At 37.2% G+C, this 22,248-nt stretch overlaps 2 protein-coding genes and 1 long non-coding RNA gene across 3 annotated transcripts; 2 read left to right on the top strand and 1 right to left on the bottom strand.

Moving 5' to 3' along the window:
• The first annotated feature begins 534 nt into the window (after positions 1-534).
• Positions 535-2,770, top strand: LOC110914362. The gene is made up of 4 exons (XM_022159159.1): positions 535-982; positions 1,134-1,862; positions 1,932-2,209; positions 2,438-2,770. Exons 1-4 carry the CDS (start codon positions 535-537, stop codon positions 2,768-2,770), a joined length of 1,788 nt encoding a protein of 595 aa, XP_022014851.1.
• Positions 2,771-10,292: 7,522 nt separating this feature from the next.
• On the bottom strand, positions 10,293-10,958 carry LOC110914363. The gene has a single exon (XM_035984474.1). It carries the CDS (start codon positions 10,956-10,958, stop codon positions 10,293-10,295), a length of 666 nt encoding a protein of 221 aa, XP_035840367.1.
• Positions 10,959-15,193: 4,235 nt separating this feature from the next.
• On the top strand, positions 15,194-16,431 carry LOC118487181. Its single transcript, XR_004880677.1, has 3 exons — positions 15,194-15,590; positions 15,943-16,003; positions 16,107-16,431. It is a non-coding gene; the product is annotated as an uncharacterized LOC118487181 (long non-coding RNA).
• Positions 16,432-22,248: the final 5,817 nt, after the last annotated feature.

The raw sequence follows: 22,248 nt of genomic DNA, 5'->3' as shown, positions 1-22,248 counted from the left end.
TGAGCGTAATTTACTGTTACAAAGCCTCGGGTATGTTAAAGGGTCACTCAGAGGTATAACTTAAACATGTTGACACAATTAACCCCTGCAGTTTGTAATCTCTCACTTTCTTCCGCATTTCGTTCCGCACGATCCATGATTTATCCGTTTGAAGGTACGAGCATTATTTAGGGTTACTGTGCAGTATATTTATCCCTCGTTGACATTTTTAACCCTCGAATTTACATACTTTCAATGTTTGTCATTTTTTTTTAACTTTAGTCCTTTATTTAGTATTTAACACCACGTGTAAACTTAAGACACGTGTCGATACTTTATTGGACGCAAAATTTCGAGGTGTTACACAAAGAATATTACGATTGTAGATATCTCTCGGCATGCGAAGCTTCATGGCGCATATTTGCATTTGATGTTCATTACCGCTATCCATCCGTAATCAGGCTTCCGTTTCATCTACCTGATAAACAAAACGTTGTATACGGCCCTGACGACGAACTTGATAGTGTGCTACAAAAACCATCTGTTTCTTCTACGATGTTTTTGGGGTGGATGGAAAAGAACGAAAAAGATTCGTTGGCGCGAACCCTTACTTACATTGAGTTCCCAACTAAATTTGTTTGGAAGAAGGACGAACGGATATGGGATAAACGCATAATAGGCAAAACCATTGGTCGTATTCATTGTGTGAATCCTTCTATGGGCGAGGCATACTTTTTAAGAATCCTTCTTAATAAGGTAGTGGGTCCTAAGTCTTTTGAAGACATTCGTACTGTGAATGGACAAGTCTTCCCAACATTTAGAGATGCGTGCTACGCTAGAGGCCTTTTAGACGACGACAAGGAGTATATAGAAGCTATCAAAGAGGCGTACCAAACAGGTTCAGGTTACTATCTTCGTAATTGGTTTGCTACAATGTTGGCGTCTAATACATTATCAAAGCCTGAACATGTTTGGGAAAACACATGGGAGTACCTTGCGGATGGTATTTTATAAAATCGGCAAAAGCTTTTGACGATTGAAGGTACACAAATTGTTATTTAATATTTTGACAGTTATGTCTTATAGATTAGTGTTTATTAATTTCATTTTTTATTTAAAAGAATTTTAATAATTTATTTACATAAATTTAATAGGGTTGTCTATTCCAGAAGAACAAATAAGGAACCTAACGTTGCTGGAAATTGAGCGTTACTTATTACGTAACAACTCAAGTTTAAGTCGGTTTCCGTCTATGCCTCAACCCGACAGTGAATCAATATATTCAGCAGACAACCGTTTAATTGCTGACGAGCTTAGGTACGATGTAAGCACTACTGCCATTGAATTTGATAATAATTTAAGCAGCCTAACCGATGAGCAGCGTTTAGTGTTTGATGAGATAACTGAAGTAGTTAATAGTAATGCGGGTGGTTTGTTCTTCGTCTATGGCTACGGGGGTACTGGTAAGACATTTATTTGGAAGACATTATCTGCATCCATTAGATGTAAAGGCGATATTGTACTAAATGTTGCATCAAGTGGAATCGCATCTCTTTTATTACCTGGTAGACGTACTGCACATTCAAGGTTTCATATACCTTTAAATTTAACAGAAACCTCGATGTGTTTTATTAAACCGGATGATGACGTTGCTGATTTATTGAAGAAAACGAAATTGATCATTTGGGATGAAGCACCGATGAATCATAAACATGCGTTTGAAGCACTTGACCGAACAATGAAAGATATCTTCAAATGTGAGATGACATTTGGTGGAAAAGTTATGGTATTCGGTGGTGACTTTAGACAAATACTTCCGGTTGTACCAAATGGCAGTAGGCGAGATATCGTTAATGCTTCAATCACGTCGTCGTATATTTGGAGTACTTGCAAGGTCCTTACGTTAACCAAAAACATGAGGTTAATTGTATGAGCCAACGCATCTGATATAGAGGAGATTAAAGCTTTTGCGGATTGGTTGCTTGACTTGGGCGAGGGAAAGATTGGGGACAGTGATGATTGTGAGGTGGTTATAGATATTCCTGAAGATTTGTTAATCAAGTGCTCTGAGGATCCTATGTCAGATCTGGTCGACTTTGTATATCCTTCGCTTCTTCAACTGTACAAAGATAAAGATTATTTTGCTGAAAGAGCTATATTGGCAACAACAAACGAGGTTGTTCAAGAAATTAATGAAAAATTGCTTGCTTCCTTTCCTGGCGATGAAGTGGTATGAGTTCTGATAGTATTTTTCAAACTGATCAAGGAAAGAATGAAGCAAATACGAGACTATATTCTCCCGATGTTCTAAATGGTTTAAAAATTTCTGGTCTGCCTAATCATCGATTAGTCCTTAAAGTTGGTGTACCTGTAACGTTGCTTCGTAATATCGATCAACAAAATGGTTTATGCAACGGTACAAGACTACGGATTACTAAACTTTATAAACATATTATAGGAGATTATATCCGGAGGAAACATAGGGACCAGAACGTTTATTCCACGAATCTGTTTGACACCGTCGGATAAAAGAATTTCTATCAAGTTTCAACGACGACCATTCCCTATAAATGTATGTTTTGCAATGACTATAAATAAAAGTCAAGGACAATCTCTATCGACGGTTGGATTGTATTTGAAATATCCAGTTTTCTCACATGGTCAGCTTTATGTTGCGTTATCAAGAGTTACAAGCAGAGGCGGTGTGAAGTTGCTTATACTAGACAAAGATAGGAATGTAATGAGTAAAACATCAAATGTAGTCTACAAGGAAGTTTTTTCCGGTATTTGAATAGTTTTTTGTTTTTTTTCTTCCAATGTATGCGTTTGTACAAAATATTATATTTCAAAGTAAATAACATGGTTTTGGATGAAGTCGCGCATCGCGCGGGCATTAACCTAGTTTGATACTAATAAAGAAATCCATCTAATGCCATGTGGCATTAAGGATTCCATTTAATTTCATATGGCATTCTCTTATTTAATTTATTTATATATTTAAATTAAATACTATATTAATATTTTAGATTAATCCATAATATTATTAATATATAATATATATCTAAAAATACATAAATATAAATAATTGTTATACATTTTCCTGATTTATCTTTGCGTCAATTTCTTAAACTTTATTTTTTAAAGATTACATGGATTTTGCCTTTGTTTCCAGTTTTTCATTAAAATATTTATATGATAAACAGATAAATAATTAAATGAGTGTTTAAATTAAATTGATAAATAATTAGATGAGTATTTAAATTAAATTTTATATAATCCTTAATTATATTTTAATTTATGATCAATAATAATTAAGTTATTTTTAATTATTGTAGAGAATATTTATATAGCATCTTGAGTTTACATTTGATAAGTGGAATAAACTAACGGGATGGGTTTGATTTGCTTTAGTTATTAACAATAACAAATATATAATCTGAAGTAATAATTACTGAAATCCCCTGGGTAATTCTGTAGGAATTCATTTTTGATCGATATTGGTTTGGGGTGATAACACTTTATGTAACGACTGAAAGAAAAAACCAAAGAAATAAAACCAACCAAAGAAATAAAACCGTGAAACTTCAGAATATAAAAATTTTGTTGTCAATTTAAAAAAAAATGTTTAAACTTTAATATTACAGTCATAAAAATATAAAAGAAAAGAAAACATTATATTAAAGTGAAAACCGTTAATGAAATTTATGCTCAAGCTAATGTTCAACATTTAGAAGTACTAGCATGTTATTCATGTTAGTGTTCCATTTCAACGTCGGTCCTTTCTGGTCGCCGCGTGTGTGTTGACCTCGCCATGCGGTTGGACAATTATACCAAGCCAATGCCGACAGTCTAAATTACCAATCATGTCGGGTATTCCATGTGTCACACCCCCAAAATACCACCTAGGGAATGTCCCTGTTAGGCGTGTGACGTATCAATAACGAGCCACTAATTACATTGAACGCGTACAAGTTTCAAAATAAAATCCTTAATTATTAACGTAAAATACCATCAACGAGTTTAAATGAAAACCAACATGTTCAGCGGAAGCAAATAGTAAACCAATGTTAAACTGTTTTAAAAACCAATGTATGATATCACATGAATCCCTTCAGTCGACCCATGACCACTCCAGCTACTCCAGACAGCAAGTTCCAATCCAAGACATCTAACGACCTACAAGCATGCAGACAAGTGTGTCAGACGACGCTGGTGAGTTCAAAGTTTTGTTAATGCGTTTAGTTACCAGGTATGTGTATAAAACAGTTCAACAGTTCAATAGTTCAATAACTTGATTTGATGTTGTTATTAACTCGATTACCGCAGATGGCTACAAGATGTATTTGCCCAACCCCAATTTCTCTATCAAAACATTGGTCATGCTTTAAGGAAATTAGTTCACGCCTGTCCTCCCCGGTACGGTGTGAGGGTGCCAAACCTAATAGCGCTATCAACTAATAACCATGTGATAGAAACTGAGTATAATAACAAACATCCCAATAAACAAGCGTTCCTCCCCGGAACATTACCCGATATCCCTCCCCGGGATGCATGCTTGGAAAAAGAGCAGTGAACTCACCTTGGTTTTGCTCGGTAAGACTAGTTACGTGATCAAATTGCTCTAAACGATCCTAACATGGATTCCATTAACAATCAGTTGTGTATCGCTTAAATCTTTATATTCTACACGCACATTGCACAAGTAGGCATCATATAATATCATGCAAGTTATAACGAACATCCGGGCCATAAGTATTCTCACATTACAGGATCATACATCACAATAACACGTAGTAACAGTCCAGCCCTCAATCAATTGAACATGCATATAATGACCACACTTCATAATACTCTATAATCTTTTAGTTATAACAAACCAATTTATCTATTATGTATTATCATCATAACATAGACCAGCAATACTCAAAAATATTCATATCATGCTACCCGCACACTATACCCGGCCCAACAACACAAGGCCCAAACCAATTAAAACTAAATCATGCGGTACACTAAATGTGTTGCTTGGGCTGCCTATGTCTAAGCCCATCCCCGATATGCATTAACAGTCTGAGCCCATTGTGAATTAAAAGGAGGTGCGGCCCAATTACAATTAAGTCAATTCAATACATCTAGCAATCCATTTGACAAATATTGGCCCAACTAACATGTATGCAATCTGTCATAGTATTCGGCCCAAATTATCATGTGAAGCCCAATGAATTCTTATATTAATTACATCCAATTAATCAATTATTTCCCATATCAACAATTTACCATACACACATGACCGCATCCGATCAAACAGTTACAACCTTGATGTTCGTGAACCTAAGTCATTATCTAGTAATTACTTTATCATTCATATACCAACAAATTGAACAGTATAATAACCCAACAACAATTTATCATCACGCAACTCTAATTCATTAATTAATTATATTCGCTGTTAACATGCAATACCCTATTCATCTTAACAATCAGTTATATGCCATTCAATTCTCATAGACATCAAATATCTATTATTATATCAAGATCATCCATGAATCCCATTGTTACCTAACACCGAGTTTACGTACAGCAAGTCTAGGCATTATCGAGTCGTTTATGATTACATAAACACCAAGATTAATTTAACCATATATACGAAATCACTAGTACCAAATTATGTCTACCAAAGAAACTAATCACGTCAGAAAGATCAGTCATATAAAACACGAAATCATATCCGAATTTATGTCACAATCAATGCACAGATTCGTATAACACTAATCATATTAGGCTACCACCCAAACTCCAAATCATAGACAAGCATACATAATCAATTACTACAAATATATATATATATATATATATATATATATAAACGAACAATGCTGGAATTGCTAACCTCGAGATCCGGTATCCTAAAAAGATGTTGGAGCAATTAATTAATGGGGGGCTTCGAATGGGATTAAGGTGACTGTCGTCAAGTCTTGAGGGAGGGGAGAGAGTAGGGTTGACTAATCTTGATCCGCACACAAAACGTAACATACTAACCCCCTCATATGTTTACGTAACATATACTTCAGGCCAATCCAAAGTCTGGGCCAAGATGGGAGAGGCCCATCTTGTTGAGGAGTGTATGTGCCGAGTGAGTTTGTGGCCCAACTAAAATAGTATGAGTTTTTACACCAACTAACCTACACCTATACAGTTACGGTTCCGATATAGTTAACAAACACACACGAAAAAAAAACATTTGATGAGTTCATGCATAACTAACCAATATACACGCTTAAACATTTAGTGGTGCACGAACATAATCAAACAAGTCTCACTTGTTTGCAATAAATAGGCAATTAACATCAAGACACACGCCAAAGATTGTGGAATTTCAGTAGTGCTAACCTTAAATATTCGGGTTGTCACACCATGTTTTTCTAAATGCACTTCGTATATTTGTTGAAGGTCGTTCCTAGTCGGGTTTCTCAAGTAACGTTTTCCATATAATTGGAATATTCCTAAAAATATAAAATTATATATAACTTTATTGTACTATAAAATAAAATTAAATATATACGAGTAAGTAAAAAATACCGTAGCAGAATTCTTCCAAGATATCGCGTGTGGTTTTCTCCGCCATCGTCAAATACTCTTCGTTGATTTCGTACGTGTTTCAGTAGGTAAGTACACATAACACAGGACGGGTGTTACCTTTTGAATCGAGCTGAGTCATAGACATCCTCTAGCATCGGTTTTTTGCTTAAAGTAGTCATACTTACCTTCCAAGTCATCGTTAATGCGCAAAAAATAACATTTCGCTCATCCGAAATCGGCGCCTAAAAACATCGAGACCGTGAACCGGTGTGGGATGAAAGTAGTCTTTCATTAAATGTTCATGTGCGGCTTCATGGTCACGCATAACATATTGCATGGCTTGAATTGTGAGAGCACACACACTCGTAACCGCTTCCTCCTCCTCCTCGCGGTTTCTTCATAGGAAAAAGATCTTTGGTAGAGATCAATGAACGAATCTTCCAATGAAGGCGAAGACATTGCAAAAGAGTAGTTTTTGTGAGATTGTAGGATGTAGGATGGATTTTGTGTGGTATACTTGTTTAAATTGAGAAGGAGTATGTGTATATATATAGATTTTGATTTTTTTTTATTATTTAAGACCGTTCAACGGTCACATTTTTTGAAAACCCAAACTTTTTCGATATAATTACGCCGAAGGGAAATGGTTGGAGGGGCATAGCGCCCATAGGGGCAGTATACGAAGGCGCCATAGGGCGTTTTGTGGTGGTGGTGGTGGGGGGGTACATCAAGCCCCACTACGGGTGGACTCAGATGCTTTAGACACATGTCAAGTTTTGAACTAAATGGATTTTTGCGTTTTCATTTTCGTCATTTTCCCTAAAACTAGTTACATATTAATCAACGAATTAACTAAATCAACAATAGCCAATGTGGGGCTAGATCACTTGATAGATGCACTTGCCTCAGGGGCGCAAGTTAGAAGGGGCGGGGGGGTCGACCCCCCGAACTTTTCGCTCAGTAGTGTTATATATGTAGCTTTCGTATAGAAATTTTTGGGTATATACTTTTTCCCGTCAGAAATCTCAAGCTTCGTCACTGTAGCTTTCGTATAGAAATTTTTGGGTATATACGTTTTCGACCCCCGTTGGAAATCTCAAGCTTCGTCACTGCTCTTAGTGGTAGGTTTTGGGTTCAATCACAAACAAAAATAGATTAAGATTTATTTGGTTTTAGGAGTATATAAGCTTTTTCATTAAAAAAAACTAAATCAACAACTGAAATACTAACCTATGAAAGTATACCCCAGCCCAGTTGGTCCCATGTGGTTGGGCTTGTGTCTTCCTTTGGGAGGTCACAGGTTCGAAACCCGGCTGCAGGTCGGGGGGAGGATGTCCCAATGATGGATCGTACCTACCGAGGCATGGTGCGGTCTTGAGGGCAACCCGGTTTTACCCAGCTGTTACCCCAGCGAGTCTCTCGTGTGGGGGCAGTATGGTTTCCGAGCGAAGGTTAGCTTGCGCAACGGCCGGGGCCCGATCGAACATCGCGTCCGGAAGAGCGGGGCTGACGGGGTATTGTCATCGACATGAACCCGGTGACCAATAGGTCCTGTACATAGAAATTCACCCTTCAAAAAAAATGAAAGTATAAATCACAATCTACCTCGAAATTCGAATGTTAATCAACCGAGCTGTTAATTAGACCGCCCGTACTGGGGTGTTTTTTTTTAATTGAAAAATCACGCTCCAAAAAGCCCCCACTCCCATTACATGGGGCGTTTTCGGGCGTTATTTTCGAGAAAAATCGTTGCCGGCGTGATTATTAAAACGCTTGTTCCATTTTGACCACCCAATCAAATCACACAACGGCTAGTTAACGGCTATCTTATTTATTTATTTATTTTAAACCTTTTTCCTATATATATATATATACAAACACAATCAAAACTCATTTATTTTCAACCAAAACTCTCAAAAACTCTCTAAAAAAATACAACCATTTTATAAAAATGGATTCTCCTAGTTCTTCATCCATGGTAAATTTTTACTACAATGAGTATTTTGCGGATGGCGATGGTTCGATCGATGAGGAGCTTGAGCAAGAGGCGGTTACGAGTGCTTGTCAACTAGCGGTGAGATATGTCAAGCATTCTAGTCGCCCCCAAGCAGAAAAAAATAAAAGAGGTTATATTGGACGAGACCGACGCGCGGCATACGATCGTTTGATGAAAGATTATTTTGATGACGCGCCGACATTTTCGAACGAGGCGTCGTTTCCGAATGAGTAAGCGGTTGTTTCTACGCATAGTCGACGATTTGGAAGCCAACTACGATTATTTTAAACAAAAACCGGATGCGAGAGGGGCACTTGGATTTACCGGTATCCAAAAGTGTACGTCGGCATTACGAATCCTTGCTTATGGTAACACTACCGACATCAACGACGAGTATCTAAAAATGGCGGAGAAAACAACACGAGACAGCTTGGAGCATTTTTGTCGCGGTACAATTCTTATACTTTACTTTTATTTTTTTAAAACGAGCTTATGTTTGTCTATATTTTTTTTATAAAGGTATAATTGATGTGTACGGTGCGCGTTATCTTAGAACGCCCACATGGGACGACCTTCAAAAGATCTACGAGGTACATAATGCTGAGCATGGTTTGCCTGGTATGATCGGGAGCATAGATTGCATGCATTGGCGTTGGGATAACTGCCCGACTGCATGGCGAGGCCAACACACACGTGGTGACCAAAAAGGACCCACTATTATTCTTCAGGCGATTGCTTCACAGGACCTTTGGGTTTGGTCGGCTTACTTTGGCGTGGTCGGGTCATCCAATGATATCAATGTTTTTGAACAATCTCCGTTGTTAGAGGAGTGGATTTCTGGCAAAGCTCCAAAAGCGTCGTTTTACGCAAATGGAAACTACTACCCTCATGGATATTATTTATATTATTTGAGCGACGGAATTTATCCTAGGTATTCGATTTTCGTGAAGACGTATAGTGTTCCTATTGATGAAAAAAGAGCATACTTTAAAAAGGTTCAAGAGTCTTCACGAAAAGACATTGAGAGATGCTTTGGGGTTCTTAAACAACGCTGGCAATACTTGAGAAATCCTTGTCGTGCATGGAGCAAGCAAAAAATGAGAGATGCTATGTACGCTTGTATAATCATGCACAACATGATTTTGGAAGACGAAGGAAAGGCGATATGCCAGAATTATGTACCAGAAGTCGTTCAAGAGGAGCATCCACATGCGACAATGGAAGAAAGAGTGAGTAATGCGCGAGAGTTACGTTATGAATCGTACCATTCCCAGTTAATGGTTGATTTGGTACACCACGCACGGTCGGTTCGGTATGTACTACCTGAGGGAGAGGAAGAAACGGAGGACGAGGAAGACGAAGTTGGCGAGGGTGAAGAAAGCGAAGATGAAAACTAGTGTTTTTTTTTAATTTAATCGGATGTTTTTTTTTCTAGTATTGTATTTTTTTTTTAATTTAATGAAGTATTTAAGTTAAAAAAAATAATCGTGAAATGATTGAATGGGGGTTATTGGCATAATGCCCCACTACGCCACTTTTGCTATAATGCCCCAACGCTGACTAGGATGCCACGTGTCGGATAATGCCCCATGATGGGGGCATTATAACATCTTACCACTACACATGGTCTTACAGACTTTGTTTTGAAAAGGTAATTTTCATTAGATTATATTTTTTATCTACAAACCTTATCTGATCTACAATTATACACACCTATTTTTTTTAATGGCAAATCACTTTATATATAAATATAAAGAGTCAGCAAGAAACTAGAAACTGGGAGAAAACACAGAACAAGCAAAAACAAGAAAGGAAACACAACGAATTGCATAATGTCTAACACATCAAAAATTACCCATTTCTCCCAAACCGGCTTCTTGATCTTTGCTCTATTACAGATCCAAAGGAAAGAGTCTTCCTTTATCAACTCCACCGTCTTCATAATAGGGATAAAAAACCCTTCAAAGACCATCGCATTTCTCGCACTCCATATTCTCCAAATTGTGGCTATGAGAATAGTATACACTAAACGCTTCCATACGCTACTTCCCGGACTCTCTTTAACATTCCTCACAAAATCCAAAAGTGACGAACAATCCTCCGGAAATCGAATACGGGTCCAGGCCAAAACATTCCACCAAATACATCTAGTCCACAAGCAGTTACAAAAAATATGATCTTGGCTTTCTACTTCGAGCCCACAACGGGGACACCCGACGTCAGCCACCGAAACCCCTATGCGAGCCAACCCCTCCCTAGATGCGATTCTACCGATAAGGGCCCTCCAAAGAAGAAGATTACCTTTAGGCGTAGCCCAACTATTCCAAACAAGCTCCGGATCATTCGGCACATCGGCCCATTTGGCATCTTCGAGGTCTTTTCTAGCTTGTTTAACCGAGAACATCTCTTCCGTAGAAGTCCGCCATCTCCAAGAAATTATACACACCTATTAAAGATTGTTTTGGTTGGTTGGTGAATTGGTGAAAAGTGAAATAAAATGAAACCTAATTAACCTGGTCTAGTACAGCATTACAGGCAAAACTCATTAGTAGTCAAGAATCGACAAAGTTAGCTAAGGAGAGAACAACCCAAAAGTCACCCATGTGTATTTTGTTATAACATAAATCCACCTAACTTAGTTTTATTTAAGAAAAATGTTTGTTTTTTTTTTGTATTATTGCACACAGACTTCAAAAAAAAAGGGTCTAGCTCAGTGTATTAAAAAACTGGGTTATTGGGAATTTACAATGTTTTAAATACCGGTATAAACCAGCCGGTAATACTAGACACAACCCCGGTATATAAGACCGGTAAAATGAAAAGACGACGTAAGGTCTCAAACTGTGACAACTCGAATTTCCAAGATTTCCTATTTCGCATTTATTGCACGTTCATTTATTGTTTAGTTGTTTATTTGCACAATTGGTTGCCATGGAATTATATACGTTTTGATGCAATGAATCGTATTGTGCATGGTTGTTTATTAATTGTGAAAGACTTGGCAAATATATGAACTTGGTGGTGAAACTATGAAATTGTTATGAGATGGTGTACATGTGTAAAATATGATACTTTGGGAGGTAGAGGGTAATTAGTGAAATCCTAGAGATTCTTAACCCTAATCCCTTTTCACTAATCATTTGCACACAAAACATAGCACGTAATTTCATTCTCTCTGGTCCTCTCTGGAAATCGATCATCATCATCACAAGTTCTTAATCACTTTGATTCCACACTTTCTCTAGAATCAATACAAGGTAATGGTTTGTTGATTATTTGATTGTTATCAATCCCTGATTCTTGATTGTGTGTTTTATGAAAACCCTAGTTCTTATATGATATTCTGTGATTATTGTTTGGATCCTGATTATTGTGATAATGATGTTGATTAGTCATACAATCAATTGCATGATGATTTAGATTCATGGTATGTTAGAAATGTTAACTGTTGATTTGATTTCTGCTGTGAACTGTATGAGTTAGGGTTTCAGATTGTGAAAACAAATAACGTAACTGTTCCATTCGCATGATTGATAGTAACTTTGGAATCAATACATGAAGCTGTCCGACTTTTAAAAATGATACCACATTAGTCCGACTTTCTTTAGATATTACCATAGTCCGAACTCTCATTAAGATAAGTGGTCCGACTTTTGGTTGATGCAAGGTTGTCCGAATTTTCTTATGCTTCCTTGTCCGAGTTTTGTATCAAGCATAGGGGGTCCGAGTTTTAAAACATGTGAAGTCCGACCTTTGTGAATTACAATGGAGTCCGACCTTCTTTGAATGAAATGTATGGGTCTGGGTTTTAATTGTTTAAGAGGGTCCGAGTTTTAACATCATGTATGGTCCGAGTTTTTGGCTTTAAAGCCTTGTCCGACTTTATGATCCTCACCCCCCCTAGTCCGAACTTTGTAAAGAGTGGCCATGGGTCCGACTTTTTTTTTAATGGCTATAGGTCCGACTTTTTGGACATGAAGCATGATTGTCTGAGTTTTTGTGGGAGTAACCCCTGTCCGAGTTTTAGTGACTCATGGGTTGTCCGATTTTCTTTGTTGAGCCTTGCCTGAATGTGTTATCTTGTATTATGAGTCCGACCTTCTTGAAAGACATGCTCTAGTCCGAATTTCGTTGCAATGATGCTTAATATGACTTGTGTTAATGCCATTATAATCTGAGTTTACTATCTGTATACTGCATGATACAATCACAGCATGTACTGTTTTCTGTTCTGCATGATATGATACCATATGTTGCTGTAATTGTTGTATATTACTGTATTTATGTGCAAACCATGTCAGATCAGTATGTAATCAATTATCACACACAGTCGATTGAACACCAAGACTTGTAAACCCTAATTGATTTCAAACACTTATATCGAATCATGTGCAATGTGCCTAGGTCTTGTGTAACGGACTTAGACATTTATTTAACTCTAGAAGCAATAACATACCGAGCAAACCAAGGTGAGTTCACACCCTTACTAAGGCATGGGATTCCCAGGGTTTGGGAATGGGATTGAAGAAATAAGGTTGAATAGATTCATACATTCACTGTTACTAGACTACCATACCATCGTCCTCGGTTGTGCAGGACACATACGTAAAACCTACGTATACTTATGCTACTCGCTATCCTCGGTTGTGAAGGATACTCACGTAAAACCTACGTGAAATTATACTCACTACTGCCTCGGTTGTGTCAGGCACTTACGTAAAACCTACGTAAACCCCCACGTACCCCTATCCTCGGTTGTGAAGGATACTTACGTAAAACCTACGTAAACTTGTACGTATTACTGTTCTCGGGATATGTAGAACACATGTGGTTATGAATAGTCTAGTGGTTATACAACATGGGAAGCCCCCACCAATAGAACGTACTATCGGCCCAGTAGAGCCACATGTTATAAACGAATATACTATTACGCACTTACTTTCTGTGAACTCGCTCAACTAGTTGTTGATCCTCTGTTACATGCCTTGCAGGTCGTTAGATACATGGAGCTTGCACAGGGAGGAGCTGGTCGTTGTGGGCTTGGATCGTGATTGTCTTGTTAAACACTTATGACATTTGATACTTCATTATGATGGGTTCTATTTATACGCTTCCGCTAAACAATGATAACTTACTTATGTTTTGGAACACCTTTCATATGGATTTGGTTTGGTTTAATGGCAATTACTTTTACTATATATATTGTTCTATATGATTGGTGGCTTGATCCTGGTCAGTCACGCTCCCAAGCGGTGATACTCCGCAGGTGGATTTTGGGGGTGTGACAAATTGGTATCAGAGCCATTGGTTATAGAGAACTTGGTTTTAATATGGGAAAAACGTTTTTATTAAAACCAGACTATAACCAGTACAGTGCTCTCAACGATCCACAACGACGCTTCGCTCCACGTGCAAGACTCAACATCCTAGGTAATAAGGTTTATATTTATTGCCTACATGCTAGAATCGCATAGAACTTTGCTCGTAGTATGCTTAGATTACACTGCTCATTACTTGTTATTGCTTGAGAACATCTATGTGCTTACACTCTTCTGTCATCGCACTATTCGCGAACCTATCTCACTTATGTTGCCTTTGGAACACCTTTCATATGGATTTGGTTTGGTTTAATGGCAATTACTTTTACTATATATATTGTTCTATATGATTGGTGGCTTGATCCTGGTCAGTCACGCTCCCAAGCGGTGATACTCCGCAGGTGGATTTTGGGGGTGTGACACAAACCGTCGGTAAATCCGGTTATATCGGTTTAAACCGTAAAACCGGTTTACAAAATCTTCAAAATTGATTTTTCAATTTAAAAAGTCCGATATTTTGGTAAAATCCAATGACATAAACCTATTGTACCCTTTTATTTAAAAAACTTTGTTGGAATATTGAGTACTTTTGACTTATCTATAGTTCTATACTATATTATAATTCATGAGGGAGGGGTATTTTAAGATACCAAAAAAATAAGAACTTTTTCCCTCCTTTATTTACAGATAGACCCCTAAAATTAGGGTAATTTGGTCTTTTAAATACTATTTATTTTTTAGCCACTAAACTTATCACACTAAAATCCCTGGGTTTTAACAAAATTATGAATAATTAGTTACATTTCCCCCCCTAATATAATTATTCTTGCTATATCTTATAAACTATAATGTTTTAAAAAAATCCAAAGTTACCGTGACGACCTACTAATTTTTGTCGACGTTTTGATAGTTGTCTTGGTCACTATTGACGTGCGGATTAAAAGGTACAAGTAGATGGTGCCTTAGGGTACAAGTGATTAAAGCCCACGTACTTGGTAATCTATACTATCTATAACTATATACTATATTATAATGCATGAGGGACGGGTATTTCAAGATACACAAAAAATAGGATTTTTTTTTTGTTTTAATACATAATGTACATCCTAAAATAAGGGTAAGTTAGTCATTAAACACTAATTACATTTTAATCCTTCGTAACAGTTACATTCTTATTCCTAATCCTTAGTCAAATCCTAATAATTTGGATAATTAGTTAGTAGTTTAAACATACATACATGCATTAGGAACAACCTCACTATTCACAATACTCTTCGGTGTCCAAATCTTTCATCTAATTTTTTACTTGGGCGGGCTTTTGACAAAGTCAGCTTTGATTTTGAATTCCCCATTCAAACAGCAAACGCTACCCCCATTTCAAAACTCAAATCCAGTCTCTCTCTCGTGCTCTCATATTTAGTGCAGATCTAGGTTTTTCAATACCCAATTTCCGCACTTACGTTTGGATTTTCTGATAACATTTCACCATGACACTTGAATGAGGCAAGTTCTATTTTGGATTTACTCAAACAAAAACTCAATTTGATCTTGATCTAAGATTCTGTGTTGTACCACATAGGGTTGAAATCAAGATCTACGTATAAAGAAGATGGGCGCGGAATAGCGATTTTAGCTCGGAACGATCAGACATTAGGTTAACCTGTGATTTCTTTAGTGTGGCAACAAGACTCTCATTAGCACCGTTGGTTCAACTTCTGGTACGAAACTCATTCTTTACACTGATTCATCTGCTTTAGTTGTGTTTTTATGTTTTCTAATTTTGTTAAGCAATTACAGAGATGACGATTAGCTTCTACTAATGCTATTTTAAGTGAATTATTATTTATTTATTTGTAGATATGAACTTCCATAGTAGTTTTATCAAACTACTAGATAATCTTGTGGTTTGTGAGAACTAGATCCTGCTTAGGGTTCGATATTATGCGCCAAATGGAGGATCAAGTTCCGTTTCATGGTTATCATGTATAAGAATGCTAAATAGGTTTACTAAACAACTGTAGTGCTATGTGTTTAATTTGTCAAATTACCATATATTTTGTGTTCTTTCAGACTAGTGGATGGTGAATGGGGAAGCTTGCATTGGAATCTTTGCAATTAGGGATATAAGATGGTACCTAACTCCAAAAGATATTTGATATTATTTACAATGTTATTCTGACACTTCTCTTTTACCTTTAATTAAGGGTTTTCGAATTTGATTGTTCGATGTGCAGATGGAGATTTGATGAATGTGCGAGCAAAGGGGATACATCAGCTCTGTTGCAGAACGGTACAGAGTTCGACGACCGGAGATCATTCTCCAGAGAGACGGCGACGGTATTATCTACAGCTTGTTCCATTGCCGATTTGAGATCCAACGTCAATAGGGATTTCAAATGTGGGTCTTTGAAAAACATGGCTATTGATGATTTAAGGAGAATGTAAAGCAGACAAATTGGTGAAACTAATTGGAGTTTTTGTATTGGTGTTGGAAATATGATGGATTTAATGAGAAGGTGTGTAAATGCCTCGAAGCGCTTTGTGCTTTTTGAACCAAGGTTGGTATTTGAGGGAGGGCAAACGACAAACGTGGTATTTATTGTATTACATGAATAAACTAAGGGCAGGCGGGGCGGTCCGTGATGGATCCCCCGTCACTCGTTAAACCACCATGAACACCGCCGCCTCTCCATATATAACGTGTGATATATGAAACGCGTTGAAAAGTTGGAAAATTTCGACCGTTACTTGTTTTTGACCGTTGAATAACGGTAATATTCAATAAAAAAACCTTTAAACCCTTTTATCTATTTATATCTCCATTTTAAACCATTTTACACACACCAATCTACATCTTTAAACCATTTTAAACCCATTTCACACAATCTATATCTTTCTCAAATGGAATTCCCTACGGATTCGACGTTTCCGATGTCTAGCGATAGCGATACCGAGTTTTCTTCCGACAATGAGACGCTAAAATATTTTATGTCGGTGTATAACGAACTTGATGCCGAGTCGTCCCGCCCAAAGAAGAAGATGGTAGACCGTGATCGTATACGTACCAACGAAGTGTTGATGAACGATTATTTTGTGGAAAATCCGCTCTACAATGCCGAAACGTTTAGAGATCGGTTTCGTTTACCCAAAGAATTATTTTTAAAGATTGTTGGAGACATCGAAGCAAGCAAGGAATGGTTTCAAGAACGTTACGATGCGAGGGGCAAACCAAGTTTCATGCCGATATGATAATCAATGAAGACGGACGTGCAATATCCCTGGATTGGGTGCCGGATCCTCCTACACAAGTTCAAGTTCCACAAAATATCCAATAAGAATTGCGGAATGAAGAAACTCACTTTCGGTTGAGATACGATTTAATCGAACTAGTAGGTTCTCTATGTTTGGAGTTTTATGATTCGGATGAGGAGTAGGTTTTTTTTTTTTTTTAAATTGTAGTCTAAAATATTTCTAGTATGTTAAATTGAAGTAGTATGTTTTAATTTTAATGAAATTTACAATTTTAGTGTTTTATTGTTAATTTCTAATTTAAAATAAAAAATTAAAAAAATTTGTGAGTGATGGAATTCTATCACTAGTGACCATCCCCACTACATTTCTATCACTAGTGATAAAATATTGGGTAATGACATGGCATGAGTTGATTGGATATTGGGAGTGATAGAATTCTATCATTAGTGACCACCCCCTCCCCTAATAGACTTTAAATTACATGTTTTGTGAACTTTTTTTATAATATTATGGTGGCATTGGGGATTGAACAGGAAAAAGATACAAGTAAGAACAAAACGGAGAAGCTGGTTAAAGCTACAAAGAAAGGTGCATTAATATTAGATCAATGGATACATGATCATGTTAAGTCTTATTACCATGTACTACAACAGGTAATATTTATATTTACTATGGCACTAGAAATTAAGTTTTATCACTCTTGTCTCCACCCTATATGTATTTTGTTTACATTAACTTTAAATGCAGGTGATGATATTGACGATGCCACATTAAATTAGACAAATGTTGTGTCTAACAATAGCAAGTTTTATATAATACAAGTAGGGGTGCAAGCGGGTCGAGTTTAAACGAGCTCAAGCGTAAAAAGAAGCTCGTTTAGTAAACGAGCCCGAGCTTTGTTTATCGAGCTTGAGCCAGCTCACAGCCTAAACGAGCCCACAATTTAGATAATTTTTCATTAATATATTACATATTATATATTTAAATAATAATAATAATTATTATTATTTACAGAATTAAAAAATAACTTAATTATATTTAAAATAATAATTATAAATTTATCATTAATATGAATTAGTTTTATAAATAAAAAACGAGCAAGCTCGAACTTGAAAAATTACTTACGGGCCAGAATTCGAGCTTTAGAAACAAAGCTTGAATCGGGCTCGGCTCGTTTGTGTTCCTACTGAATACAAGCACTAGGTTACTTCCCGATTATATTAGAATAAAACCTAAACTCTATTTTTAACTGTATGTTTAACTGTTTAACTGACCTACTTGCAAATCTGATGATGGTTCTACATATTTGGTTTACAATAGTTGGGGTAGGGTTCGCATAAAGGGTCAAGATAAGTTGTTTGGTCCCTATACCTGTAAAAGATCCTCTCCAACCCCTATGCTAACCTACAACTTTGGCCATAAAACGAATCCCTGTTGAAGGGGCTTATCCATTTCCTATATTACAGAAATTATTATTTTTTTGGTATATAGCATAAAATACTAATATGTTATTGATCTGCAGATGAAGTTGAAAGCCTCACTACAACAAGAAAAGCTGCTATATCCAGTTCAGAACCTTTAGGAGAACTTTTAGGACTGGTGAAAGTAACCTCATTAATGTCAATATTAAGGTGTAGTCATAAGCCAAATATGCAGATTACTAAATGTTCAGCAGAGAATGGGCAGATTGCCATGGCATTATTGTGACAACCCAAATTTCCGAGATTAGTATTATCCTATTCCACGACTCTTTTTGTTGTATTTACATATTCTTGGAGTCTTAAAAGAGTATTGTATTAGTGGGTTTACGTTGCAAACTTATTATTAAGCGCGTTAACCATACCTTTCGACCCTATACTTAACCATACCTTTCGACCGAAGGATGAGATCTTTCGACTGGAGTGCAACTTCGAAACATAAGATCCTTCGAACAGGGATCTAACCCTTCGACTCTAGGTCCTTCGATCTAAGGCCTATCCTTCGACCCTTCGATCCTTCGATCATATCGTTCGGCCCAGTCTTTCCAAAGGGCTTGGCCCAATCCTGTCTGTTGTTATATATACGTGAATACATGAGGGATAAGTTAACTTCTAAAAACCCTAGTCCCATTTGTGTGTGTGCGACGGCAATAACAGAACCTCAATCGAAGCCATCATCATCACCGGTTAGTGTACCTCTGTTTGTTTAATATTTGCTATTGATTCTATGTGAACATGTGCTAATAGGTTAACATGATTGGAAATAATACTTGTGCCATTTGATGATGAAATTAACCGACTATGGACATGATCAAAACGATTGAGGACACTTGGGTTAAGCGTGTGTATGATATATGTGATAAGTTAGTAATTATACAATCATAATTGTGTGTAATATTGTGATCCGGGCGGGATATATGATCGGATATGGATCTGTGCATGCTAACCGATTAAAGTGCGTAGACATACATGAGTAATTAATGTTGTGGCGTTTGTATATTTTGATGAAACTGATATGCTGACCGATTTAAGTATCACGAATCGATGATGTTATGATCTTAACTTAGAACCGGACGCACGAATATATATATATATATATATATATATATATATATATATATATATATATATATATATATATATATATATATATATATATATATATATATATATATATATATATATATATATATATATATATATATATATATATATATATATCGGCTGTAATGTGAATAGGTGTTAATCGGCTTCATGTTGTTAAGTCTATATGTTTATTCAAGGTTTTGAGAATATTGTTCCTGTTGATTTCGATTAGGGTTCTTGAGAAACAATTGAAATGTGCTTGTTTAATCGATGGCATGTTAGATGGATTGGCTGAAAACGTGTTAATTGATAGGAGGTAAAATAGGATAACAGTTGACCGAAAGATACCTGTTGAACCGAAAGATAACTATTGTAGTTGAAGGATAACTGGCATTGTCGAAAGATAGGTAATGTGTCGAAGGATGACTGTGAATCGAAATATAACTGTTGGTGTCGAAACATAACTGTTGTTGACCGAAAGATAGTGTTGAAACATAACTGTTGTTGACCGAAAGATAGTATTGAAACATAACTGTTAACCGATTGATAACTGATGTGTCGAAGGATAAATGTGAAACGAAAGATAGTGTCGAAACATAACTGAGGTGTCGAATGAAAGTGTGAACCGAAAGATATTGGGGTGTTAACATTGTATTCGTGTACACTAGCTGATGACTAAATGTGAAATGATACGTGTTGTGCTTGTATGCAACTGATTGTTATGTGTAACTGTCATAGGGCTTGGTAAATCACTGTTGTGAAACGAGTAAATAATTCTACCGAGCAAACCAAGGTGAGTTCACTACATTCGAGCATGCGTCCCAGTGGTTGGGGACAGTCAGTGGGTATCCCATGGGGGGGGGATGAGTCTTTGGGTAAAAACGAGTATATTGGTTAATATTCTCACCTATCATCTTTTGTAAGTCCTTCATCGGGTATTAGTTAGTAGCGCTACTTAGGTTTGGCACCCTCACCCCGTGCCTGTAGAGGACGGAGGTGAACTAATGACCCAGTCTGGCCCAGTACTAGATAGGAGTACGTGGGAAGGGCAGTCGTGTATTTCAGGAGCCGTCATTGTTCGGAAATGAGATATTAACAATATTACTTGCATTGGTTATTGAACGGTTTTTCACACAACGGGTAATAAACATTTTCTAAAACTGTGAACTCGCCAGCTTTGTCTGATACACGTGTTACATGCTCGCAGGTCGTTAGGTATCTTGGAATTGGGAAGCTTGCTATCTGGGAGTGCTGGAGTGGTCATGGATCGAGGCTCTTGGATTAAAATACATTTAATACATTAGGTTGTAAGCGTTCTTACGAAACAATTGCTAAACAACTTATTACATGCTTCCGCTACACAACTTTTGAGAATCAATATTATGTTGGCAACTTATTTTGGTAAAATAGTGTCATGACTTATTTTAATATTTATCGTTGGTTCAATGTGATTGGTGGCTCGAACTCTGATGCGTGACACGCCTCGCGGAGTTTCCTCAGGTGAATTTTTGGGGGTGTTACAGTTGGTATCAGAGCCACTGGTCATAGTGAACTAGGTTTTAAAACGTTTTATAAAACCAGACTATAACCGAACAACTTCGAAAATCGATCATGACACTCAGCTCCAGATTGCAAGGTTCGCTTCTCTCTCACCTTATACATTACTTGTTTAACAGTCACACACTCACAACGTATATGAACTGAAACAATTAGCACCATAGTGACTTGATAGCGTGACCCCACACATCGACTCATGCGAGTCATAGACCTGTGATATCATCTGTTGTGTTGTTTTAACGGGGGAAACTTTGAGCGCGAGCTAAGAAGCACTGAGATAAGCATGCAAATTGCCTTATTATTATGGGTGCACACTTAATAATAACGCGGGGTGCATGCAAGTCCCAGTGAGACTTATCGAGCGTGAGGAGGGTTCTGCCCTACTATGTGTGAACTTGGTAGTACGTAAATATCAGTATGATACTTGACTCCCATCTCGTTTCGACTCCTAAATCGGTTTATTCCCAACTATAGAAACATGAGTGGACGAGGACACGGACGTGGCAACATCACCATGACTCAGGCTGAGTTGACCGACCTAATCAACACCCGCGTGGCTGAGGCTTTAGCAGCCTATCAAGCTGGTACGGAATGTACCAAGCATCCTTACCCCCATATTGTGTACACGGCTTTTCACTTCTATTATTTGATTAATGTGACACACAACAGCCTATAGGAGGCATAGCAGTGAGTGACTCTTACATGAACACAAACTTTTTGAAACACGAACTTTTCACTTCTCATCAAACATTTACGAACCTCGATGTTAACAAACATTGCCTGAACACTCATCAGAACGCCTAGCAAACTGTGTAGAATGCTAGGTGCTTGTGCGAACGTCCCTGAGTTGGATGTGGTAGCGTCGAATGAATGGTTATTACCTTCCTCACTTATCTTCATTTGTTTGGACCCAACACACTAACGCTCTAAACCTCGGAGTGCGATCACTTTTGCAACACTCTTGAAACACACTGGGAATAATTCGAATCGCTTGCTGGAATGA

The sequence above is a fragment of the Helianthus annuus genome, chromosome 15 (assembly GCF_002127325.2).
Source record: "Helianthus annuus cultivar XRQ/B chromosome 15, HanXRQr2.0-SUNRISE, whole genome shotgun sequence".
Lineage (NCBI taxonomy): Eukaryota > Viridiplantae > Streptophyta > Magnoliopsida > Asterales > Asteraceae > Helianthus > Helianthus annuus.
The sequence above is the reverse complement of the archived record's forward strand: the minus strand, read 5'-3'. Positions and strand labels throughout refer to the sequence as shown.

What these genes read in the sequence shown, in the direction of transcription:
- LOC110914362 (XM_022159159.1), top strand. Translation starts at nt 535, where the DNA reads ATGTTTTTGGGGTGGATGGAAAAGAACGAAAAAGATTCGTTGGCGCGA. An exon ending in ATGGGAGTACCTTGCGGATG is followed by an intron (nt 983 to 1,133) that starts GTATTTTATAAA and finishes TAAATTTAATAG; the next exon opens with GGTTGTCTATTCCAGAAGAA. An exon ending in CCTTTCCTGGCGATGAAGTG is followed by an intron (nt 2,210 to 2,437) that starts GTATGAGTTCTG and finishes AACATATTATAG; the next exon opens with GAGATTATATCCGGAGGAAA.
- LOC110914363 (XM_035984474.1), bottom strand. Translation starts at nt 10,958, where the DNA reads ATGTTCTCGGTTAAACAAGCTAGAAAAGACCTCGAAGATGCCAAATGG.